This window comes from Salvia hispanica, chromosome 1, assembly GCF_023119035.1.
Source record: "Salvia hispanica cultivar TCC Black 2014 chromosome 1, UniMelb_Shisp_WGS_1.0, whole genome shotgun sequence".
NCBI lineage: Eukaryota > Viridiplantae > Streptophyta > Magnoliopsida > Lamiales > Lamiaceae > Salvia > Salvia hispanica.
The window spans coordinates 31044799-31061633 of record NC_062965.1 but is presented as its reverse complement, the minus strand read 5'-3'; the positions used below and the strand labels follow the sequence as shown (position 1 = coordinate 31061633).

The following is a 16835-nucleotide window of genomic DNA, read 5'->3' as shown; positions in this document are numbered from 1 at the left end:
GATATTTTTATCAAAATCTTATTTTAAATCACTTTTAAAAAGTAGGATAAAAAGTCATGTAGAAAACCACATTGATTTAATTGTGTCAAGTAAAATAAAAAAAACCTCATAAGTTAGTAAATATGGGGATAGATATGCCGTGAGAAATACCAAATAAAGTGCAAAATTTGTGATATTCTAGATCGATTTTAATCGTGAAAAATTCGAAATATTGACTAAAATTCATGATTTTAGAGACCAATATTATATTATTAGCATTGCAATTTGCAAAATACCCTACAATTTAAGGAAACTCAATCAAGTCCAAATTAGTGACGATGTGCTAGTGCTACAATTAGAGTATCATTTTTTGTCCACATATTTCATCCATGAATTGACAGAATCTTTCGAGACCTTTCCTTACTGCTTTAGCCAGATTGCTTTAATTTTTGGATTTCATCCCACTCAACTTTGCATCAAATCCTATTTGTATATCATATAGTAGTAGGAGTAGTATATTTGTAAGTACAAAGTTGAGTAAATAATGGGGCCAAAAAATGAATAGATTCACGATAAGGTGACACTTGCAATAAAAAAGGTAAATATAAATAATGAAAAGGGTTCATTTCCCTCTCAATCAAGTCGTGGCAAACGTATCTTGTCCCATTGTTCATTTAGTATGTGAAAGAATTGATATTTTTTCAATTTCATGCATTCGTGATCATACACTTTGCCATCTTTGTATAAATAATGAAAAGGGTTCATTTCCCTCTCAATCAAGTCGTGGCAAACGTATCTTGTCCCATTGTTCATTTAGTATGTGAAAGAATTGATATTTTTTCAATTTCATGCATTCGTGATCATACACTTTGCCATCTTTGTAAAAGTTGAAAGTAGATGGAGAGATTTACTTAATTTTCATTCATGGTTCATCTTTTTCCTCTTAATAAACAATAATCTTTTAAAGTTTTATCCTGATATTCGTCTTTTGAAATTTTAAATGATACTAAGAATTGGATATGCTTGTTGTTTTGCTATCAATTTGACTATTTGAACTTTGACTAGAATTTTAAAGATCATTTAGGCCAAATCGTTCAAATGCATCGACGTTTAATTTTGCATCTGGGCTTTGATGAAGCTAGTCAGAGAATAATGGAAGAGCATAGGAAATACTGCCATTACATCAGCAAACTGAAAGCATTAGATCAACCGATAAGGATTTGGAACAAAAAGTGTTTAGTGAATGTCAGCGCAACCGTTAAGAGACTCGAAGATGCCCAAATTCAGACCTCAAAGAAAGATTGACAATGGGAATGAAGATCGATGTGACTTTGCTAGACAGACTTGCAGCTATTGAGGCTCACTTACCAAGTGACTTGATAGAAAGGCGAGTTATTAGAAGCGACTTTTGAGGGACAAGCGGGTTAGGTCAGGAGATAAGAATACAAAATACCATCACACGCTGGCACTCGGGCGAAGGTAGGCCAACAGAATTGAACTAATAAGAAATGGGAGTACAGTCTTCAGAATTGAGCTCCTCAAATTCTTTAAAGGTTTATAAAAGCAGAAACATGTGTTGGATCAAACATACACATGGATAGTCGGCCACACCCCAAGATCTCGAGCAAGCAAGTCAAGTCGATTGAAGAAAGACCAAAAATCGAGAAAATCAACATGGCACTCAAAGATTGCGATGTCTCCCAAGCTCCCAAATATATGATGGATCCAACTTCAAAATTTTCAAGGAACTTTGGCATGATATTGGCGATGAGATTGTGACTTTCATCATTGAGTTTTTCGATTAAGGGAATAAACCACACATGGGTAGCTTTGAGTCTAAAAATGGATGAAGCTATAGATATCAAAGACTTCCTACCTATTAGTATAATTGACAATATTTACAAGATATTACTAAGATTTTGGCTAAGAGACTTGCCAAAGTTATGCCAAATCTAATTGGAGAAATACAATCTGCTTTCATCAAGAACAGACAAATATTTGATAGAGCTATGATTGCAAACGAAGTGATTTGGAGGCTGAAGAAGGCTAAACAAAAGCTGGCAATACTTAAACTAGATTTTCAAAAGGTACACGACACAATTCAATGAGACTTTCTTGAGGAGACACTAGTGAGCATTGTTAAACTGTATTGGGGAGAATATTTTTCTCTTTATTGATTTATGAATAATGTACAATGTAATTCCTCTTATATAGATGATACAATACGTCTATTCTAGAAAAAATATTTACACACAAATCAGGTCTTACAAATAAGGAATGTAATCCTTGATTTGGTTGACTATGATCTTCCTTGATTTATTCTTGATTTCCACATATCTTGCCAACACTCCCCCTCAAGTTAAGTTACGGGATTTCCGACACTTAACTTGTCAAGCACTTTTGAGAAATTCTTTGCTCCCACAGCTTTTGTCAGAATATCTGCTAACTGATCTTCAGACCGAACAAAAGGAAATTCCACAACACCAGATTCAATGTTTTCCTTGATGAAGTGTCTGTCCACTTCAACATGCTTTGTTCGATCATGTTGGACTGGATTCTCTACAATACTGATCGCCGCCTTGTTATCACAGAATAATTGACAAGCCTTCTGTGACACAAGTCCCAATTCACTCATCAACCTTTTAAGCCACAATACTTCCATTAAACCATTCTTTATACATCTGAACTCAGCTTCAGCACTGGATAAAGCCACAACCTTTTGTTTCTTACTTTTCCACGTGACAAGGTTTCCCCCTACAAAAGTAAAGTACCCTGAGGTAGATCTTCTATCCATTAGATTTCCAGCTCAGTCAGCGTCTGTATATCCATGTACTTCAAAATGTCCATTTTTCTTGAACATTATCCCATAATCAAAAGTCCTCCTCAAATATCTTACTATCCTTAATGCTGCTTCAAGATGATCATTCTGTGGTTGATGCATAAACTGACTTACAACACTGACTACATAAGCTATTTCGGGTCTGGTGTGAGATAGGTAAATCAATTTACCTACCAGTCTCTTATACCTTTCTTTGTCGGCAAGTCTTGTCCCTTTTGTAATCTGAAGTCCATGATTCACAGCAATTGGTGTGTCCACTGGTTTGCACTCCATCATCCCCGTTTCTGCTAAGAGATCAAGAATGTACTTCTTCTGACTGATAAAGATTCCTTCTCTTGATCTCAAGACTTCAACTCGTAGGAAGTATTTGAGATCCCCTAAATCTTTCATCTCAAATTCCTTGGCCATATTCTTTTTCAACTGCTCTATCTCTTCTGTGTCATCCCCTGTGATGATCATGTCGTCAACATAGATTATTAAACATGTAATCTTGTCCTCTTTCTTCTTCAAGAACAACGTATGATCAGCATTACTCTGTTGATAATCATATTTTTTTATCACCTCGGTAAACCTCCCAAACCAAGCTCTAGGGGACTGCTTCAACCCATACAAAGTCCTTTTTAATAAGCAGACTTCTCCAGCTGCAAACTCATCTTCAAAACCACGAGGAGCCACCATATAAACTTCTTTCTTCAGTTCACCGTGAAGGAAGGCATTTGCTACATCAAACTGATGCAATGGCCAGTCTTTATTTGCTGCAATAGATAGCAATACTCGTACAGTGTTAATGTTAGCCACAAGGGAGAACGTCTCTGAGTAGTCTACACCGTACGTTTGAGTGTATCCTTTTGCTACTAGGCGGGCTTTGTATCTTTCAATCGATCCATCTGGTCTTCTTTTTATTGTAAATACCCACTTGCAACCTATAGGTTTCTTCCCTTCAGGAAGAAGGCACTTCACCCAAGTATGATTCATCGCCAATGCTTTTAACTCCAACAATATTGCTTCTCTCCACTGTTTGACTTTGATAGCCTCCATCCATGATTGTGGGATTTCCTCTTTTTCAAATAAATCAGCTTCAAATGCCCTTGCCATTTTTTTTCATGTTTGCCTTGGCCACATTCCCAATAGGGTATCGTGACCGTTTATCTATCTTCCCTGGAGAATACCGTTTCAGCTGGATTCCTCTCATGCTCCTCGGGGGTAGGATGTACTGGCCAATATCCCCATCTATAATCTCATCATGTATATTGTCAGTAGTAAGAGTATTCTCGACAATATTATGCACCTCGGATACCGAAGCAGGGGACGACGACGGGTGAGCAATGGGCTCCTCGGGCTGTACCATGGGTAAGACAGGCTCGGCGACAGATGTATCTGACTCGGGTTGATCTCCAGTAGGATTATGATTAATGGTCGTTGGTGCCCAACTTAACATGTCACTAGCATTGAAGTCATTTATGTTACTCTCCCCCTGACTGGTAAGTTGGGTATTGTAGAATAATTTTGTCTCTAGGAAGGTGCAATTCATGGTTGTGGTGATCTGTCTGGTTTTGGGATCGTAGCATCTATAGCCCTTTTGATTAAACCCATACCCAACAAAGACACATTTGACGGCACAGGGAGAAAGTTTTGTACGCTCATGTTTTGGGATATGGACATAGACAGAACAACCAAATATGCAGGGATCTAGAGATAATGTAGGAGGAATATTTGCGACTAAAAGATTTTGGGACTTCTGGCCAAATATGCGGCTTCTGGCAAGAACGATTTTGGGACTTTTGAGTCAAAAAGAAGGGCCCTAGTCATTTCAAGAAGAATACGGTTCTTACGTTCTGCTACCCCATTTTTCTCAGGTGTGTAGGCACAAGAAGTTTGGTGTACTAAACCAGTTTGGGCACAAAAGTCTCTCATTTTAGTGTTAACAAATTCTCCCCCATTATCGGACCTAAGAGTTTTGATTTTTGTGTTGAATTGGATAAGGATCAATTTATAAAAAACTGTAAACTTTTCAAAGACATCAGATTTATTTTTCAAAAAATATACCCAAGTCATGCGAGTGCAATCATCAATAAAAATGACAAAATACCGAAACCCCCTCCCCCAAGTACTGGAGCCGGACCCCACACATCAGAATGAACCAGAGAAAAAACATAATCCACTCTAGTATTACTGGGTTTAAAGGTTTGTCGGTGGTTCTTGGCCAAAATACAAGTCTCACACTCAAAAACTAAATTCTTAAAAAGATGCGGAAATAAAATATTCAAATAACCAGAAGACGGGTGCCCTAACCGCATATGCCATAACCATAAGTCTCGTTCCGAAGATCCGTGAGCCAGCATTGCCCTGCCAGTTTGAGCGATCTCGTCCACATAGTACAACCCTCGTCGCTCAGTGCCACGCCCAATGATCGTACCTGCCCGGATATCCTGCAGTAAACAAAATCTCGGGTGCATCAATAGAGTGCAGTTGAGTTCCCTAGTCACATGACTAATGGATATCAATTTTTGTGACAAAGATGGAACATAGAGACAATTTGATATTGTCAATAGGGGTGTCGAAACAGATATCCGCGGGTACCCACACCCGATTTCAGCCATAATGGCAGTCCCGATACCCGTCCCGCACCCGATACCCGACTCGGGTATCCCGCACCCGACGTCGCGGGTACCCGACCCGACCATGGTTTTTTTTAAATCTTATTTTTGTTATAAGGAGGCCGGTGGCTAGAGAAATGTAAAATTAAGAATCAAGAACCACAAATTCACAATGAATCAAGAATACATACGGAGTATTTCACAAAGCTGAATTTCTTCCCAACAATTTTGAAATCAATAAAGAAATTAAAATAATATTAAGAATCAATTTAAGATATATGTAATATGTGTAATAGAGCAACAAGTAACAGGAAAAAGAAATAGGCTGGCAGGTGGTGGCGGTGGAATGAGAATCAAGAAAGACGTGAGAGAATAAGATTAAAAAAAGTTAAAAAAAACTTAACGTTAATTAATAGAGGAAAATAAATAAATTATAAAATGCTAATATATCTTATGGAGTATAAAAATAAATAATCGGGTAATTTTCGGGACTAATGGGTTACCAGCTCGGGTATCGGGTACACCCGATACCCGCAAAACCCTAAATATGAATACCCGATCCCGTCCCGTTACCTGTTTCGGTCGGATAACGGATACCCGATATCCAGCGGTATCGGGTCGGGTTAGAAATTACCCGATACCCGCTACCCGTTTCGACACCCCTAATTGTCAAGGTGGGAGAAATTGTCACAGTGTCTGCCCCGTCCACATGAGCCAAATCACCACCAGCAGTTTCCACATAAGTACGTTTAGCTTGAAACAATTCATCAAAGTCAGACCTATCATACGTTATAGTGTCTGTCGCCCCACAATCAAATATCCATCCCCTATCATCTATAACAGTGTTTTTAACATGACAAGCAATTGAATTTTCTGAAACATTCTCGAGGACTGAAAAATGATTACTACACATAATTTTGGGGTCTACTTGAAATGTATCACAAGTTTGGGGTGCAATATGTAATTTATTCATGCAAAGAGTGCCTTTATCTAAACTAGTATTAACACATGTGCTATGCACAGGACATAAAAATTTCAAATAATAGATACAAAACATAATAAATATAAAGAAATTATGAATTCAAAGCAATGTGAAAATTTTAAAAAACATAAATATACTTATCTTGTCTTACTCTAATTGGAGAATTTACTACTCCCAAATGAATGAAATATCTATATAATTTTAATTTATAATCTAAGGGAGTAAAAACAATAAAAATTAATGACAAAAAGAAGATATGTAACTATGATAAAAGAATATGAGTTAATTAGAATAAGACATACATTATAAATAAAGAAAATATGTGTGAGTAAAAATGTTTATTGACAGTGCTATGGTAGTCATTAATCCAAATAAAAGGTAAATCAATATATAAATTTAATAGCTTAATTAAAAAAATTATTAAACATATCCACATTAAATATATGAATAATTTAAATAATAAAAATTTAAACTTCTTTGAGAAAGTCAAGTTAGAAACTTTGTATTATCTAATCAGTTGATTATTTATTTCTTCTATTTAATTTCAAACTATAGCATAACTTGATATACAGTCAAAGACTAAATGAGTTTTTGATATTAGAAAGAATAAATTTCTTACTCCCTGCCACATATACGTATAAAAAGTAAATATCACTTAAAATATAGATAATATTTTATGCATCTTTGTTGTTTTGAATAAAGTAACAATTTACACTTTTTTATATTAAGAAGTTATACAAAGTTTATAAGTTAAGTTTAATTTTAAATTTATTCTGTATAATTTAATCTTTTTCTGTAATTTAATCTAAAAACTTAGTAATATTGTTTAGCTTGTGAAGCATCTCTAAATTGGCAAACAATTTTATACAATTTTAAATCTGATATGAGTGAAATAAATAAAATCTAATAGAGAACAAAAATGAGAGAAAAATATTTATTGTAATAATAATAATAGAGTTTAACACCTTCTATTTTTGTTGAAAAGAACATTATTTATGTATTACACTACACTATTAGAACCCAAATTATATGCTACATTAAAGGCCCAAAATTAGAGCCCAATTAGTATACAATAACTAATATTCCATGAAACCCTAAATCATTTATCTCTCTCTCCCCCTCAACGCTATTCTACTCCCCGCCCTGCCATGCGCCGCCGCCCCCACCGCCTGCCTCCTTCCGCTTGCCTAGACGACACACTTCAATCGGCACGCCTTGCCTCGCGGTCCACCACCGTGCTTCGCCACCCACTTGCTTCCTTCACATCCGCTGCGCTGCATAGCTCCCCGGCCGCCGTTCCCTGCCTCGTCACCCGTCGCGCCTCGCCGCTGCCCAACCGCCCTCACACGCCGAGCCACCGTCCTTCCTCAGTGTTCCACCGCTATGTCTCGTCGGCTTTGGTTCTATCTATATTGTAGATTGAATTTCTTCTTCTCAAGATTTGGTTTAGATCAACTTTATTCATCAAGATTCTATTTATTCCGCTTCCGCCGCCGTCGGCCCTCCTGCATCGCTGCCTCCGCAGTAACCCATAGCGTTGCCGCTTCCTCTGCATCTCTGGCATCTCTCTCGTCGTCTCATCCGCCAACGGTCGCCGGATTCCAAGCAGAGAATCCGAACCAAACCTGCTACACAGCAATCACAAAATCAGTCCACAAAATGCAGATTCTAGTCAAGAAGTTTGCATTTGGTTGGACCATTTGAGAAGCCAATAGGGGCTGCAATTTGTTTTATCCAATGGCTGCCATTTCACAAAATGACCAAAAGGGTGAACAAAAATAGCTTCACATTTTCCCTCTAAAAAGGATAAAATTGTCTTTTCACCAAACTGTCACTTTAGATTAGTAAGATAAGAGGCTGGAAGGGGGTCATTTTTTAAATAAGTGGTAGTTTGTGGGTTTAGGTCTTTTAATCCTAAACCCATTACCTCTAAACGATGTTTGCGCCGCCAGATTAGCTCTCGCTCCCGCCGACTGCGCCTCCTTGCCATTGACCGCCGAATTCGTCGCCCACCACCCGCCGGCTGGCGTCTCTGTCGGACCACCTCCTGGCGTTCCGAAAGAAGCCCCATTCGAATCTCCTTTGGTCTGGATATTTTGTTCGTCAGTTGGAAAACTGACGGCGGATCTCCCCCTCGCCGCCTGGTTCCGATTCGGTTGCATATGCCCGTCCTCCCACCATTCCGGGTATCCTATTAACTGGAAGCATGTTTCCTTAGTATGTCGAGGCATCTGACAATGAGTGCAATAAAGTTTGGATTTGTCTTCCTTTTCTCTATTCCGATTTGAAGTAGATTCGGTAGGAGGTTGGCCTCGGCGTGGCTGTTGTGGTTGCGGGCCACGCGTTTGCTATCGGTTCTGTTGATGGGGAGGAGGAGGGTAACCTGGACGGATTCCGAGCCCGGCGCCGATGCCAGAATCTGGAGGTTGGGGCTACCTCCAGATCTCGCTGTGCCCTTCCTCTTGCTTCAAAATCCCGAGCGTGGTCTCAGCGTCGGGTGCAGGGTCTTCTTTTAACAACTCCCTCCGGAGTCCATCGTATTTGATGTTCACGCTGGAGAGGAATTGATGGAGTCTCTTGATTTTTGTCTCCGTCTGATAGATCTTGACGCCTTCGTCGCAACATGTGTATGGGCAGGCCGGATATCCATCCTGGACCCATAAGTTCTGAAGTTATGCCCAGTAGGCTTCGAGTGTATTGGTTCCTTGAACCAACTTGTTGGTTCGATCCTCCAGATCGTAAAATCTGGACTGGATCCTTGCGTGCTCCAAACGTGGTGGCGAGGCTCCGCCACATTGCTGCCGCAGTTTGATGTTGAGCAAACTGTAACACCAATCGTTGTTCCATGTTTTGGATCAACCAAGAAAACACGACGTAATCCGCCGCCTGCAATGCTTTGAATTTCGGGTCGTATTTCTTGGGTGGATCTGTATCGCCTTAAGGTGGTCGAGCAATTCACGACCTCCAACTGCTATTCGCATTAGACGAGACTAGACAAGGAAGTTATTCCCATCTAGTTTGACTCCTATCGAAACTGATTCGGTTATTTTTGTGGCCATCGGTTGCTTTCACTTGGTTTTGCTAACTGGTGCAGGTTTGGGGCTGATATGAGTCGTGTGTTGTTGCCTAATTTGAGTCGAGAGTTTGAGGAAGGTATCCCAACGATGATGAATGTGTTCTGAGTTTGAAGATTCGATTGAATCGTCTGGGTTTGGGACGGGTGGGCAGATTTGTTTGATTTCTGGGGCTGTTTTGTTGAGGAACTGTGATGAACAAGATTCTGAGTTCTTGTGCTTTGAAAAAAAAAACGGCTTGTGTTTAGGGTTAGGATCGTATGGCTCGTGATACTATGTTAAACTGTACTGGAGAGAATATTTTTCTCTTTATTGATTTATGAATAATGTACAATGTAATTCCTCTTATATAGATGATACAAAACGTCTATTCTAGGAAAAATATTTACACACAAATTAGGCCTTACAAATAAGGAATGTAATCCTTGATTTGGTTGACCATGATCTTCCTTGATTTATTCTTGATTTGCACATATTTTGCCAACAAGCATGGGCTTTGGGAAGAAATGGATTGATTGGATCATGGAGTGTGTTCGGGCATCCTCCATGTCAATCCTTGTCAACAGGTCATCTACTTCGCCTTTCCAACTTCAGAGGGGATTGTGACAAGGAGACTCACTTTCGCCTTTCTTGTTCTTATTGATCACGAGACTTTCAGTAGATTCGTCTCCGTAGTCAAGGAGCTCGGAATCATCAATGGAATAACAATTGTGGTGGATCGTGTCCCAATTACCCACCTCTAATTTGTTGATGATACTATCATATTCGCCGCTGCGGATTCTAAGATTTTTGGAAACAATTAGAAGATCCTTCAATGTTTCGCATTGCCAATCACATATCTTTTTGTTCCCCTTAGAACAGATCCACAGAAGTTGATAACATGGAAACCAATTATTGATAAAGTGGAGAAGAGACTAGAACTTTAAAAAGCGAGAGCCCTGTCGAAGGCAAGTAGGTTGATCCTTATCAAGGAGATACTTAATAACTTAACCATTTACTATCTCAGTCTTTTTTGCATGCCCCAGAAGATAGCAGGAACACATCATTCAACTGCAAATAAGATTCTTTTGAGGTAGAACTATGGGGGAAATGAGGCAATTTGATCTCTTGAGATGTCATCTATAAACCAAAGGAGCAAGGAGCGCTCATAGTCAGGGACATCTACTTAAAGAATGCCACTTTTCTCTTTAAATGGTGGTGGAGGAGGACAAACAATTAGAAACCGTTTTAGAAAGAAATAACTGGTTCAATCCATAGGACCACGTATATTGGAGATCTGCAAATAATGAATGAGAAGGCCTACACAAGCATTTGAGGACAAATTGCAAATTTCAAGAGGTTTAGTAAGGAAATCCAAGAGGTAGCTAGAACAGGAATTCAGATGAAAGCCGGGAAGATGACACAAACACGATTCTAGTATGACAAGTGGATTGGGGAAGTGGGCCTCCAAACTATCTTTCCAAGGCTCTTCATGTTGTTAACCCTGAAGAATAAACCCATTGAGGAGATGAGAGTTTGGGAGAATGAGAACTGAAGTTTTTTTTTTTTTTTTTTTTTTTTTTTTTTTCATCAAACACTTTCTCGGTGGAGGGTTAAGTAGGACCCTCATCCCCTATATATCATGAAAACAAAGAAATTACAATCTAGCAATCCCAAAAGTGAATCACCACAACATCATGAAAAGGGGTTACAAAAAAGACCTCCCTTTTCCAAACTCAAACAAACAAAAAACCATAAAAAACTAGCTAAATCTAAAGTTAGGCAAACCCATCTGATCTAGGCGTGCGAGAGCCCGCACTCTTGCAGGCGCCGATTCTGCCGTGAACGTAGAGATCCTGTCCCCATCTTTCCCCAACGAGGCCAAATGATATGCTGCTTTATTTCCTTCCCTTGGGATGAAAGAGACTCTCCAAGAAGTATCCCGGAGCGCCAATCTGATCTCTGCCAATAAATGTCTCGAGCTCGCCGGCCCCAAACGCCCTTTTCCTAGATGGGCGCTCAGCGTTTCCGCATCTGTTTCAATCCAAATGTGCCTGCTGTGGCGTTTGGCCATAGTAACTCCTTCCCGCAATCAGTTCAGCCTAGAATGAGAACTGAAGTTATATCTTTAAGTGGAGTCGAAATTTTTTTGCTTAAGAGAAGGATCAGTTGGGATTCTTTTTCTAGTTGTGAATTGCTTTGTTTTGGGAGAAAACAAGAGGGATGAAATAGTGTGGTCGGGCATTAAGTCAAATGTTTTCTCTTCATCTAACTTAATTTTACAGGTTACTCGACGTATTAACAACACGAGCATGATGACGAAACAATGATGCATTGCTTGGAAAAAACGCTGCCCCACCACGAGCAACACTACATGTCTGATTGTCTAGTCCTTCTGGGAACACTAACACCATAGTTGGAATTCGCATACTTAGTACTCTAAGAATTGAAGATGGCAAGTGTGTGGCCGTGCTATGCAAAGAAGAGCCAGAAACCTTGAAGCATATCATCTCTAGCTGCAAATGAATGTGTGTTTATATAAGAAAATTTTAATCTCTAGCTGCAAATGAACGTGTATTTATATAAAAAAAAATTAATTTTTCTTAATTAGATATATATCTACTCAAAATAATATATTATAGATCAATTAGTTACTAATTATGGGAAAAAATATTAATTTTATAATCTCGATATATTATATAGCAAAATCACTACCCAATAGACATGGGTTAATTTAGAAGCTTCAGTGGAGTACTAAAATAACCTCTCCTCCTTCTGAAGCTTTCCAAAATGGTGTTTTCCGGTAAAAATCAGACACACACTCTCCTCTTCTTCCTCACTCTCTCTCTCCTCACCCTCTACGCTCTCCACCACCGCCACCGCCACCCCTTCCCCTCCCCCTCCTCCCCCGCCGCCACCCTATTCCTCTCCTCCGGCAGCAACTCCACCGTCGCGGCCTACCTCCGTCAACTCACCCTCCGCCCCCACCTCGCCGGCACCCCCCTCTCCCTCTCCACCGCCCTCTACGTCCTCAATCAGTTCCGGTCCCTCGGCCTCCCCGCCCACACCGCCAACTTCTCCGCCCTCCTCTCCTACCCTTCCCACTCCTCCCTCTCCGCGCATTTCAGCAACGGCTCCATCTTCAACTTCGCCATCTCCGAGCCCTCCGCCCCAAACGACGTCGTCCCGCCCTACCACGCCTACTCCCCCTCCGGCTCCGCCCACGCCCCCGCCGTCTTCCTCAACTGCGGGAGCGAGCGGGACTACCTCGCCCTCGCGGCAAGCGGCGTCGATGTCAGGGGATGCGTGGGGCTGCTGCGGCGCGGCTGCGGGCTCTCGCGGCACGAGGCGGCGGCGAATGCGGCGGCGCGAGGGGTGGCGGCGGTGCTGATGTACACGGAGGGGGGGTTTAAGGAAGGGGTGGAGAGGGGCACTGTTATGGAGGGATTGGGGGACCCGCTCAGGGCCGGCGGGGAGAGGCTTGAGGAGGGTGATCCCAGGGTGGTAAGGAGGTTTCCTGGTATTCCGTCGATGCCGCTGTCGGAGGCGGCGGCGGAGAGGATTTTGGGGTCGCTGGAGGGGGCGAGGATGCCCCTTGAGTGGAGGGAGAGTTTTGGGACTGGAAATAGTACAAGGTTTTGGGGTGTGGGGCCCGGACCGACCATGCTCAATTTTACATACCAGGTTATTTCATTTATTGCTTTTGTTTGGATTAAGTTGCGAGTATAATTATAAGGTTGACTTTGTGTGAGAAAAACATTGACTATCTTTTATATGATGAATGAAGTCGGCAATCATACTTTATACATGTTGGGAAATTGATTCTTGCTTGTTTTATCAATTTTGGAATATTTGATTTTTGTTTTCTTTCTGTTGGTGCCTAGTTTGGTAGACTATTCATGTTACTGCTAGTTCAGATAACGACGGTCATGTAAGTTATGTTTGGTGCAATTAATACAATATCATGATAAATTCGTGTATCTAAAATACCATCAATAATATATATGTACAAATTGAGAGTAGAAAAAATGGAGGACAACTAAGTAATTTATTCCATTATCTTGGTTCAATTTCCAAATATCTAGTGTAACCAACCAAAATTGTGGATTAATTTTCTAGATTGAAATATGGATTTTAAGGCGGGCTTCTCTGGAACATAAATTGACAGACTATTCACTAAGCTATGTTTGGTAGGGGCGTTGGATTTCTATCCCTAAATAAGTTATCACCCCTACCAAACATGTACCAAACGAATGATTAAAGCTAGATAAGAGCTTATAACTTACTCTAATATAGCTACCAGACGTCCCCCTGGTATCATGCAACTTGGTCTTCTTACAAAAATTCGATAAGTTTTACCAAAATGTCTTTTATCAGAGGAATAATTCTTTTGATCTGAAAAGTGAAAGAGCATTATGGAACTGTTGTCTGCAGGGTAAGCAAAAGATGGAAACCATCCACAATGTATTTGCTGTGATAAAGGGATCGGAGGAAGCTGATCGATACGTGCTCCTAGGCAACCATCGAGATGCTTGGACTTACGGCGCTGTTGACCCTAACAGCGGCACTGCTGCTCTACTTGACATTGCTCGACGTCTTTCACTTCTCATGCGATCAGGTTGGCGTCCTAGACGAACCATCATTCTTTGCAGCTGGGATGCCGAAGAATTTGGGATGGTAGGTAATGTACTGTCACTTGCTGTTACTGTGAAGAATGGCTTAAACTGCACAGGTTTAATATTAGAAGAGTTTCCTCTCTTCGTCTGCCTTGTAGAGCCGTAGCCCTTCTTGTCGTTGTTTCTGTTTGATGTATCGAGATGTCTGTTTGTGTTATGTAGCATTTGAGTGATGGAACTAATTTTATGTTGGTTTCCAGATTGGTTCCACCGAGTGGGTAGAGCAGAACCTTCTGAATCTTGGCTCGAAAGCAGTGGCCTATTTTAATGTGGACTGTGCGGTGCAAGGGCCTGGTTTGTTCGTTAGTGCTACTCCTCAGCTCGATGATCTTTTCGTTGAGGTAACAAAACAGGTAAACTTGAGGATAAGATTGAGTGTTTGAAGGATTACACCATCAAAATTGTTTGTTAAGTTGTCTAATATTATCTTCTGCAAACGTTGTTGGCATGCCTGCAACAGGTTAAAGATCCGGATTCGGATAATGAGTATGTGTATGAACGATGGGTAGCTGCCAACAGAGGTGTTAATGTGAGATGTTTTTCTGATTTTTCGTAATCTATTACTCTTATTGCATCCGTTATTTTCAGTTCCTGAAAACTTCCTTAAAATCCGTACGTTGCATGGATTGGAAGTCGAGGCGTGGATAACCACTTCTCGGCTTTTTGTTGTCACACTTCTTATTTTTGTTTGTTGGCAGCAGATTCAGAGACTGAGCAGAGTTGATTCAGATTTCGCTTCGTTTTTGCAGCATGCCGGGGTTGCTTCTATTGATTTATATTTTGGAATAGGTATTACATATCTTGTGTTTTCCTCATTTCAAGCGCTGGCTGACAGGAAATAGAGTAAAACTTGATATGCATCCATCATTCTTTGTATTTTTTTTGCAGATTTTCCAGCTTATCACACTGCATTCGACTCGTATGATTGGATGATGAATTTTGGAGACCCCTTGTTTCATCGGCACGTGGCAGGTTTGCTGCTATCTGCTTGAAACTGCTGTTTTCTTTCAGTAGTTCGCCTTGCTCAACATCTCACGGTTATTTTTCTTCGACTTCAGTGGCAGGAATATGGGGGCTCGTCGCTCTTCGATTGGCTGATGATCCGATCCTGCCTTTCAACTACATTTCTTATGCCACTGAATTGCAGGTAGAAGAATATTTCACTCATTTATATGTCACTGGAGCTCGTACCATTACACAATTTGGCACAACATATTCGATGTTTGTAATTTTTTCGATGTTTAATAGTGTTTGGGTTCAGATCATGACCCGTGTGACGGATCTTAACAAGGCTTGCCCGACTTTTATAGGATTTTCGATTGTGGCGTTTTGCTAATTTGACTGCCTTGCAGAAGTATAAAAATGCTCTGAGCACTTTGTTGGGAGAATCCATCTCTCTGGATCCTATCACTGCTGCTATCCAAGAATTCACAACGGCTGCATATGGAACCGATGAAGAAATCAAGGTCCGAGTATTCTCCATCTATGAACAAAAGTTGTGCTAACGAAACTCTGTTTCCAAAAGCAGAATGCATGAACAATACGTTGATTGCATCCTTGTTATTCTTGTGAATTTTAACTGTAGAAACTGAGGGTGGATGGAAGCAAGGATGTATCGACACTACTCAGGAGGCGCGCTCTAAATGATCGACTGATGCTTGCAGAAAGAGGCTTCTTAGATCCGGAGGGACTCCCCGGAAGGCAATGGTTGAAGCACCTGGTAAGTACATTCTTTGAATCGAAAGTTAGTTGCTTGGGGCAAGACTCGTATCAGTATCACACGGTCTAACGGGTCCAAACCCGAGTCAAATCAATACATCCACACTACAGTAGTGTGCCAAAAATGCAAGTAAACGGTCGATAGTCGATCGGTACTTGTATCCTGAGCTGAGTGGATGTTTATCGAATGCAGATTTATGGGCCTTGTGGGGATACGGAAAGCAAAATCGAATTCTTTCCTGGAATAGCGGATTGCATATCTGAATATCGGGAGAGGAGAGGCGAGGAGGCGAGGATTAGGCACGAGATCTGGAGAGTCTCGAGGGCCATCCAGAGAGCAGCCTCAGCTTTGAGAGGTGAACTCACATGAAACACTCAGATATGAAAAGGAGAAGTATATCTAACTCCTTTACTTGTATTTTAGTATGATCAAATGAATAGAGTTAAAATGGGGAAGTAAAAACTGAATAGTGGCATCTGTGTCTCCCTATATAATAAATGTGTAAATACGCCCCTCACATATGTACCAAAGTATTTGTATGTTCGAAAACTATTTTTCACCATTTATAGTAGACGAATTGCTCCCTCCCTCCCTTAAATATCCATAACATTTTTAGATAATATGCAATAAAAATGTTTAGCTTTGAAGAACATGAGGAGATGAACATTAAAGAGCATGGTGTTTTTTTCTAGAGGATGACATTACTTTCCCTAGCTGTTAGTTGGCAACCTATATATGCGTTTCCCTTTGTAGGTACCACGACTTCACCCTACTTTACTCTAAAATACGACTATTTCATCGATTTACAAGAGTTGCCTTCTTCGAAGTCCCACTCATAATCAAGATTTTGTGCAACTTAGCCTGCCATGTTTCATATGATGGCCTATATAAGAGGGGAAAAAGCAAGGGGAATGATTCACATTAGTGGCTGCGAGTTGCCATGAACTGAAAAATAATTATCTATATTAGATTATAAAAAACATAATTAT

At 40.5% G+C, this 16835-nt stretch overlaps 1 protein-coding gene across 6 annotated transcripts; it reads left to right on the top strand.

Annotated features, from left to right (window-relative positions):
• The first annotated feature begins 12202 nt into the window (after positions 1-12202).
• On the top strand, positions 12203-16430 carry LOC125201761 (probable glutamate carboxypeptidase AMP1). Of its 6 annotated transcripts, none has more exons than XM_048100021.1 (10): positions 12203-13134; positions 13885-14127; positions 14327-14467; positions 14587-14655; positions 14825-14915; positions 15015-15098; positions 15185-15273; positions 15437-15592; positions 15712-15846; positions 16039-16430. In XM_048100021.1, the coding sequence occupies exons 1-10, from the start codon at positions 12241-12243 to the stop codon at positions 16213-16215; spliced, it is 2079 nt and encodes a 692-aa protein (XP_047955978.1). In that variant the 5' UTR covers positions 12203-12240; the 3' UTR covers positions 16216-16430. The 6 variants fall into 6 exon arrangements, with proteins under 6 accessions (XP_047955978.1, XP_047955984.1, XP_047955962.1 ...); XM_048100027.1 differs by having other exon boundaries at positions 12204-13134; positions 14828-14915; XM_048100005.1 differs by having other exon boundaries at positions 12204-13134; positions 14327-14479.
• The last annotated feature ends 405 nt before the right edge of the window (positions 16431-16835 follow it).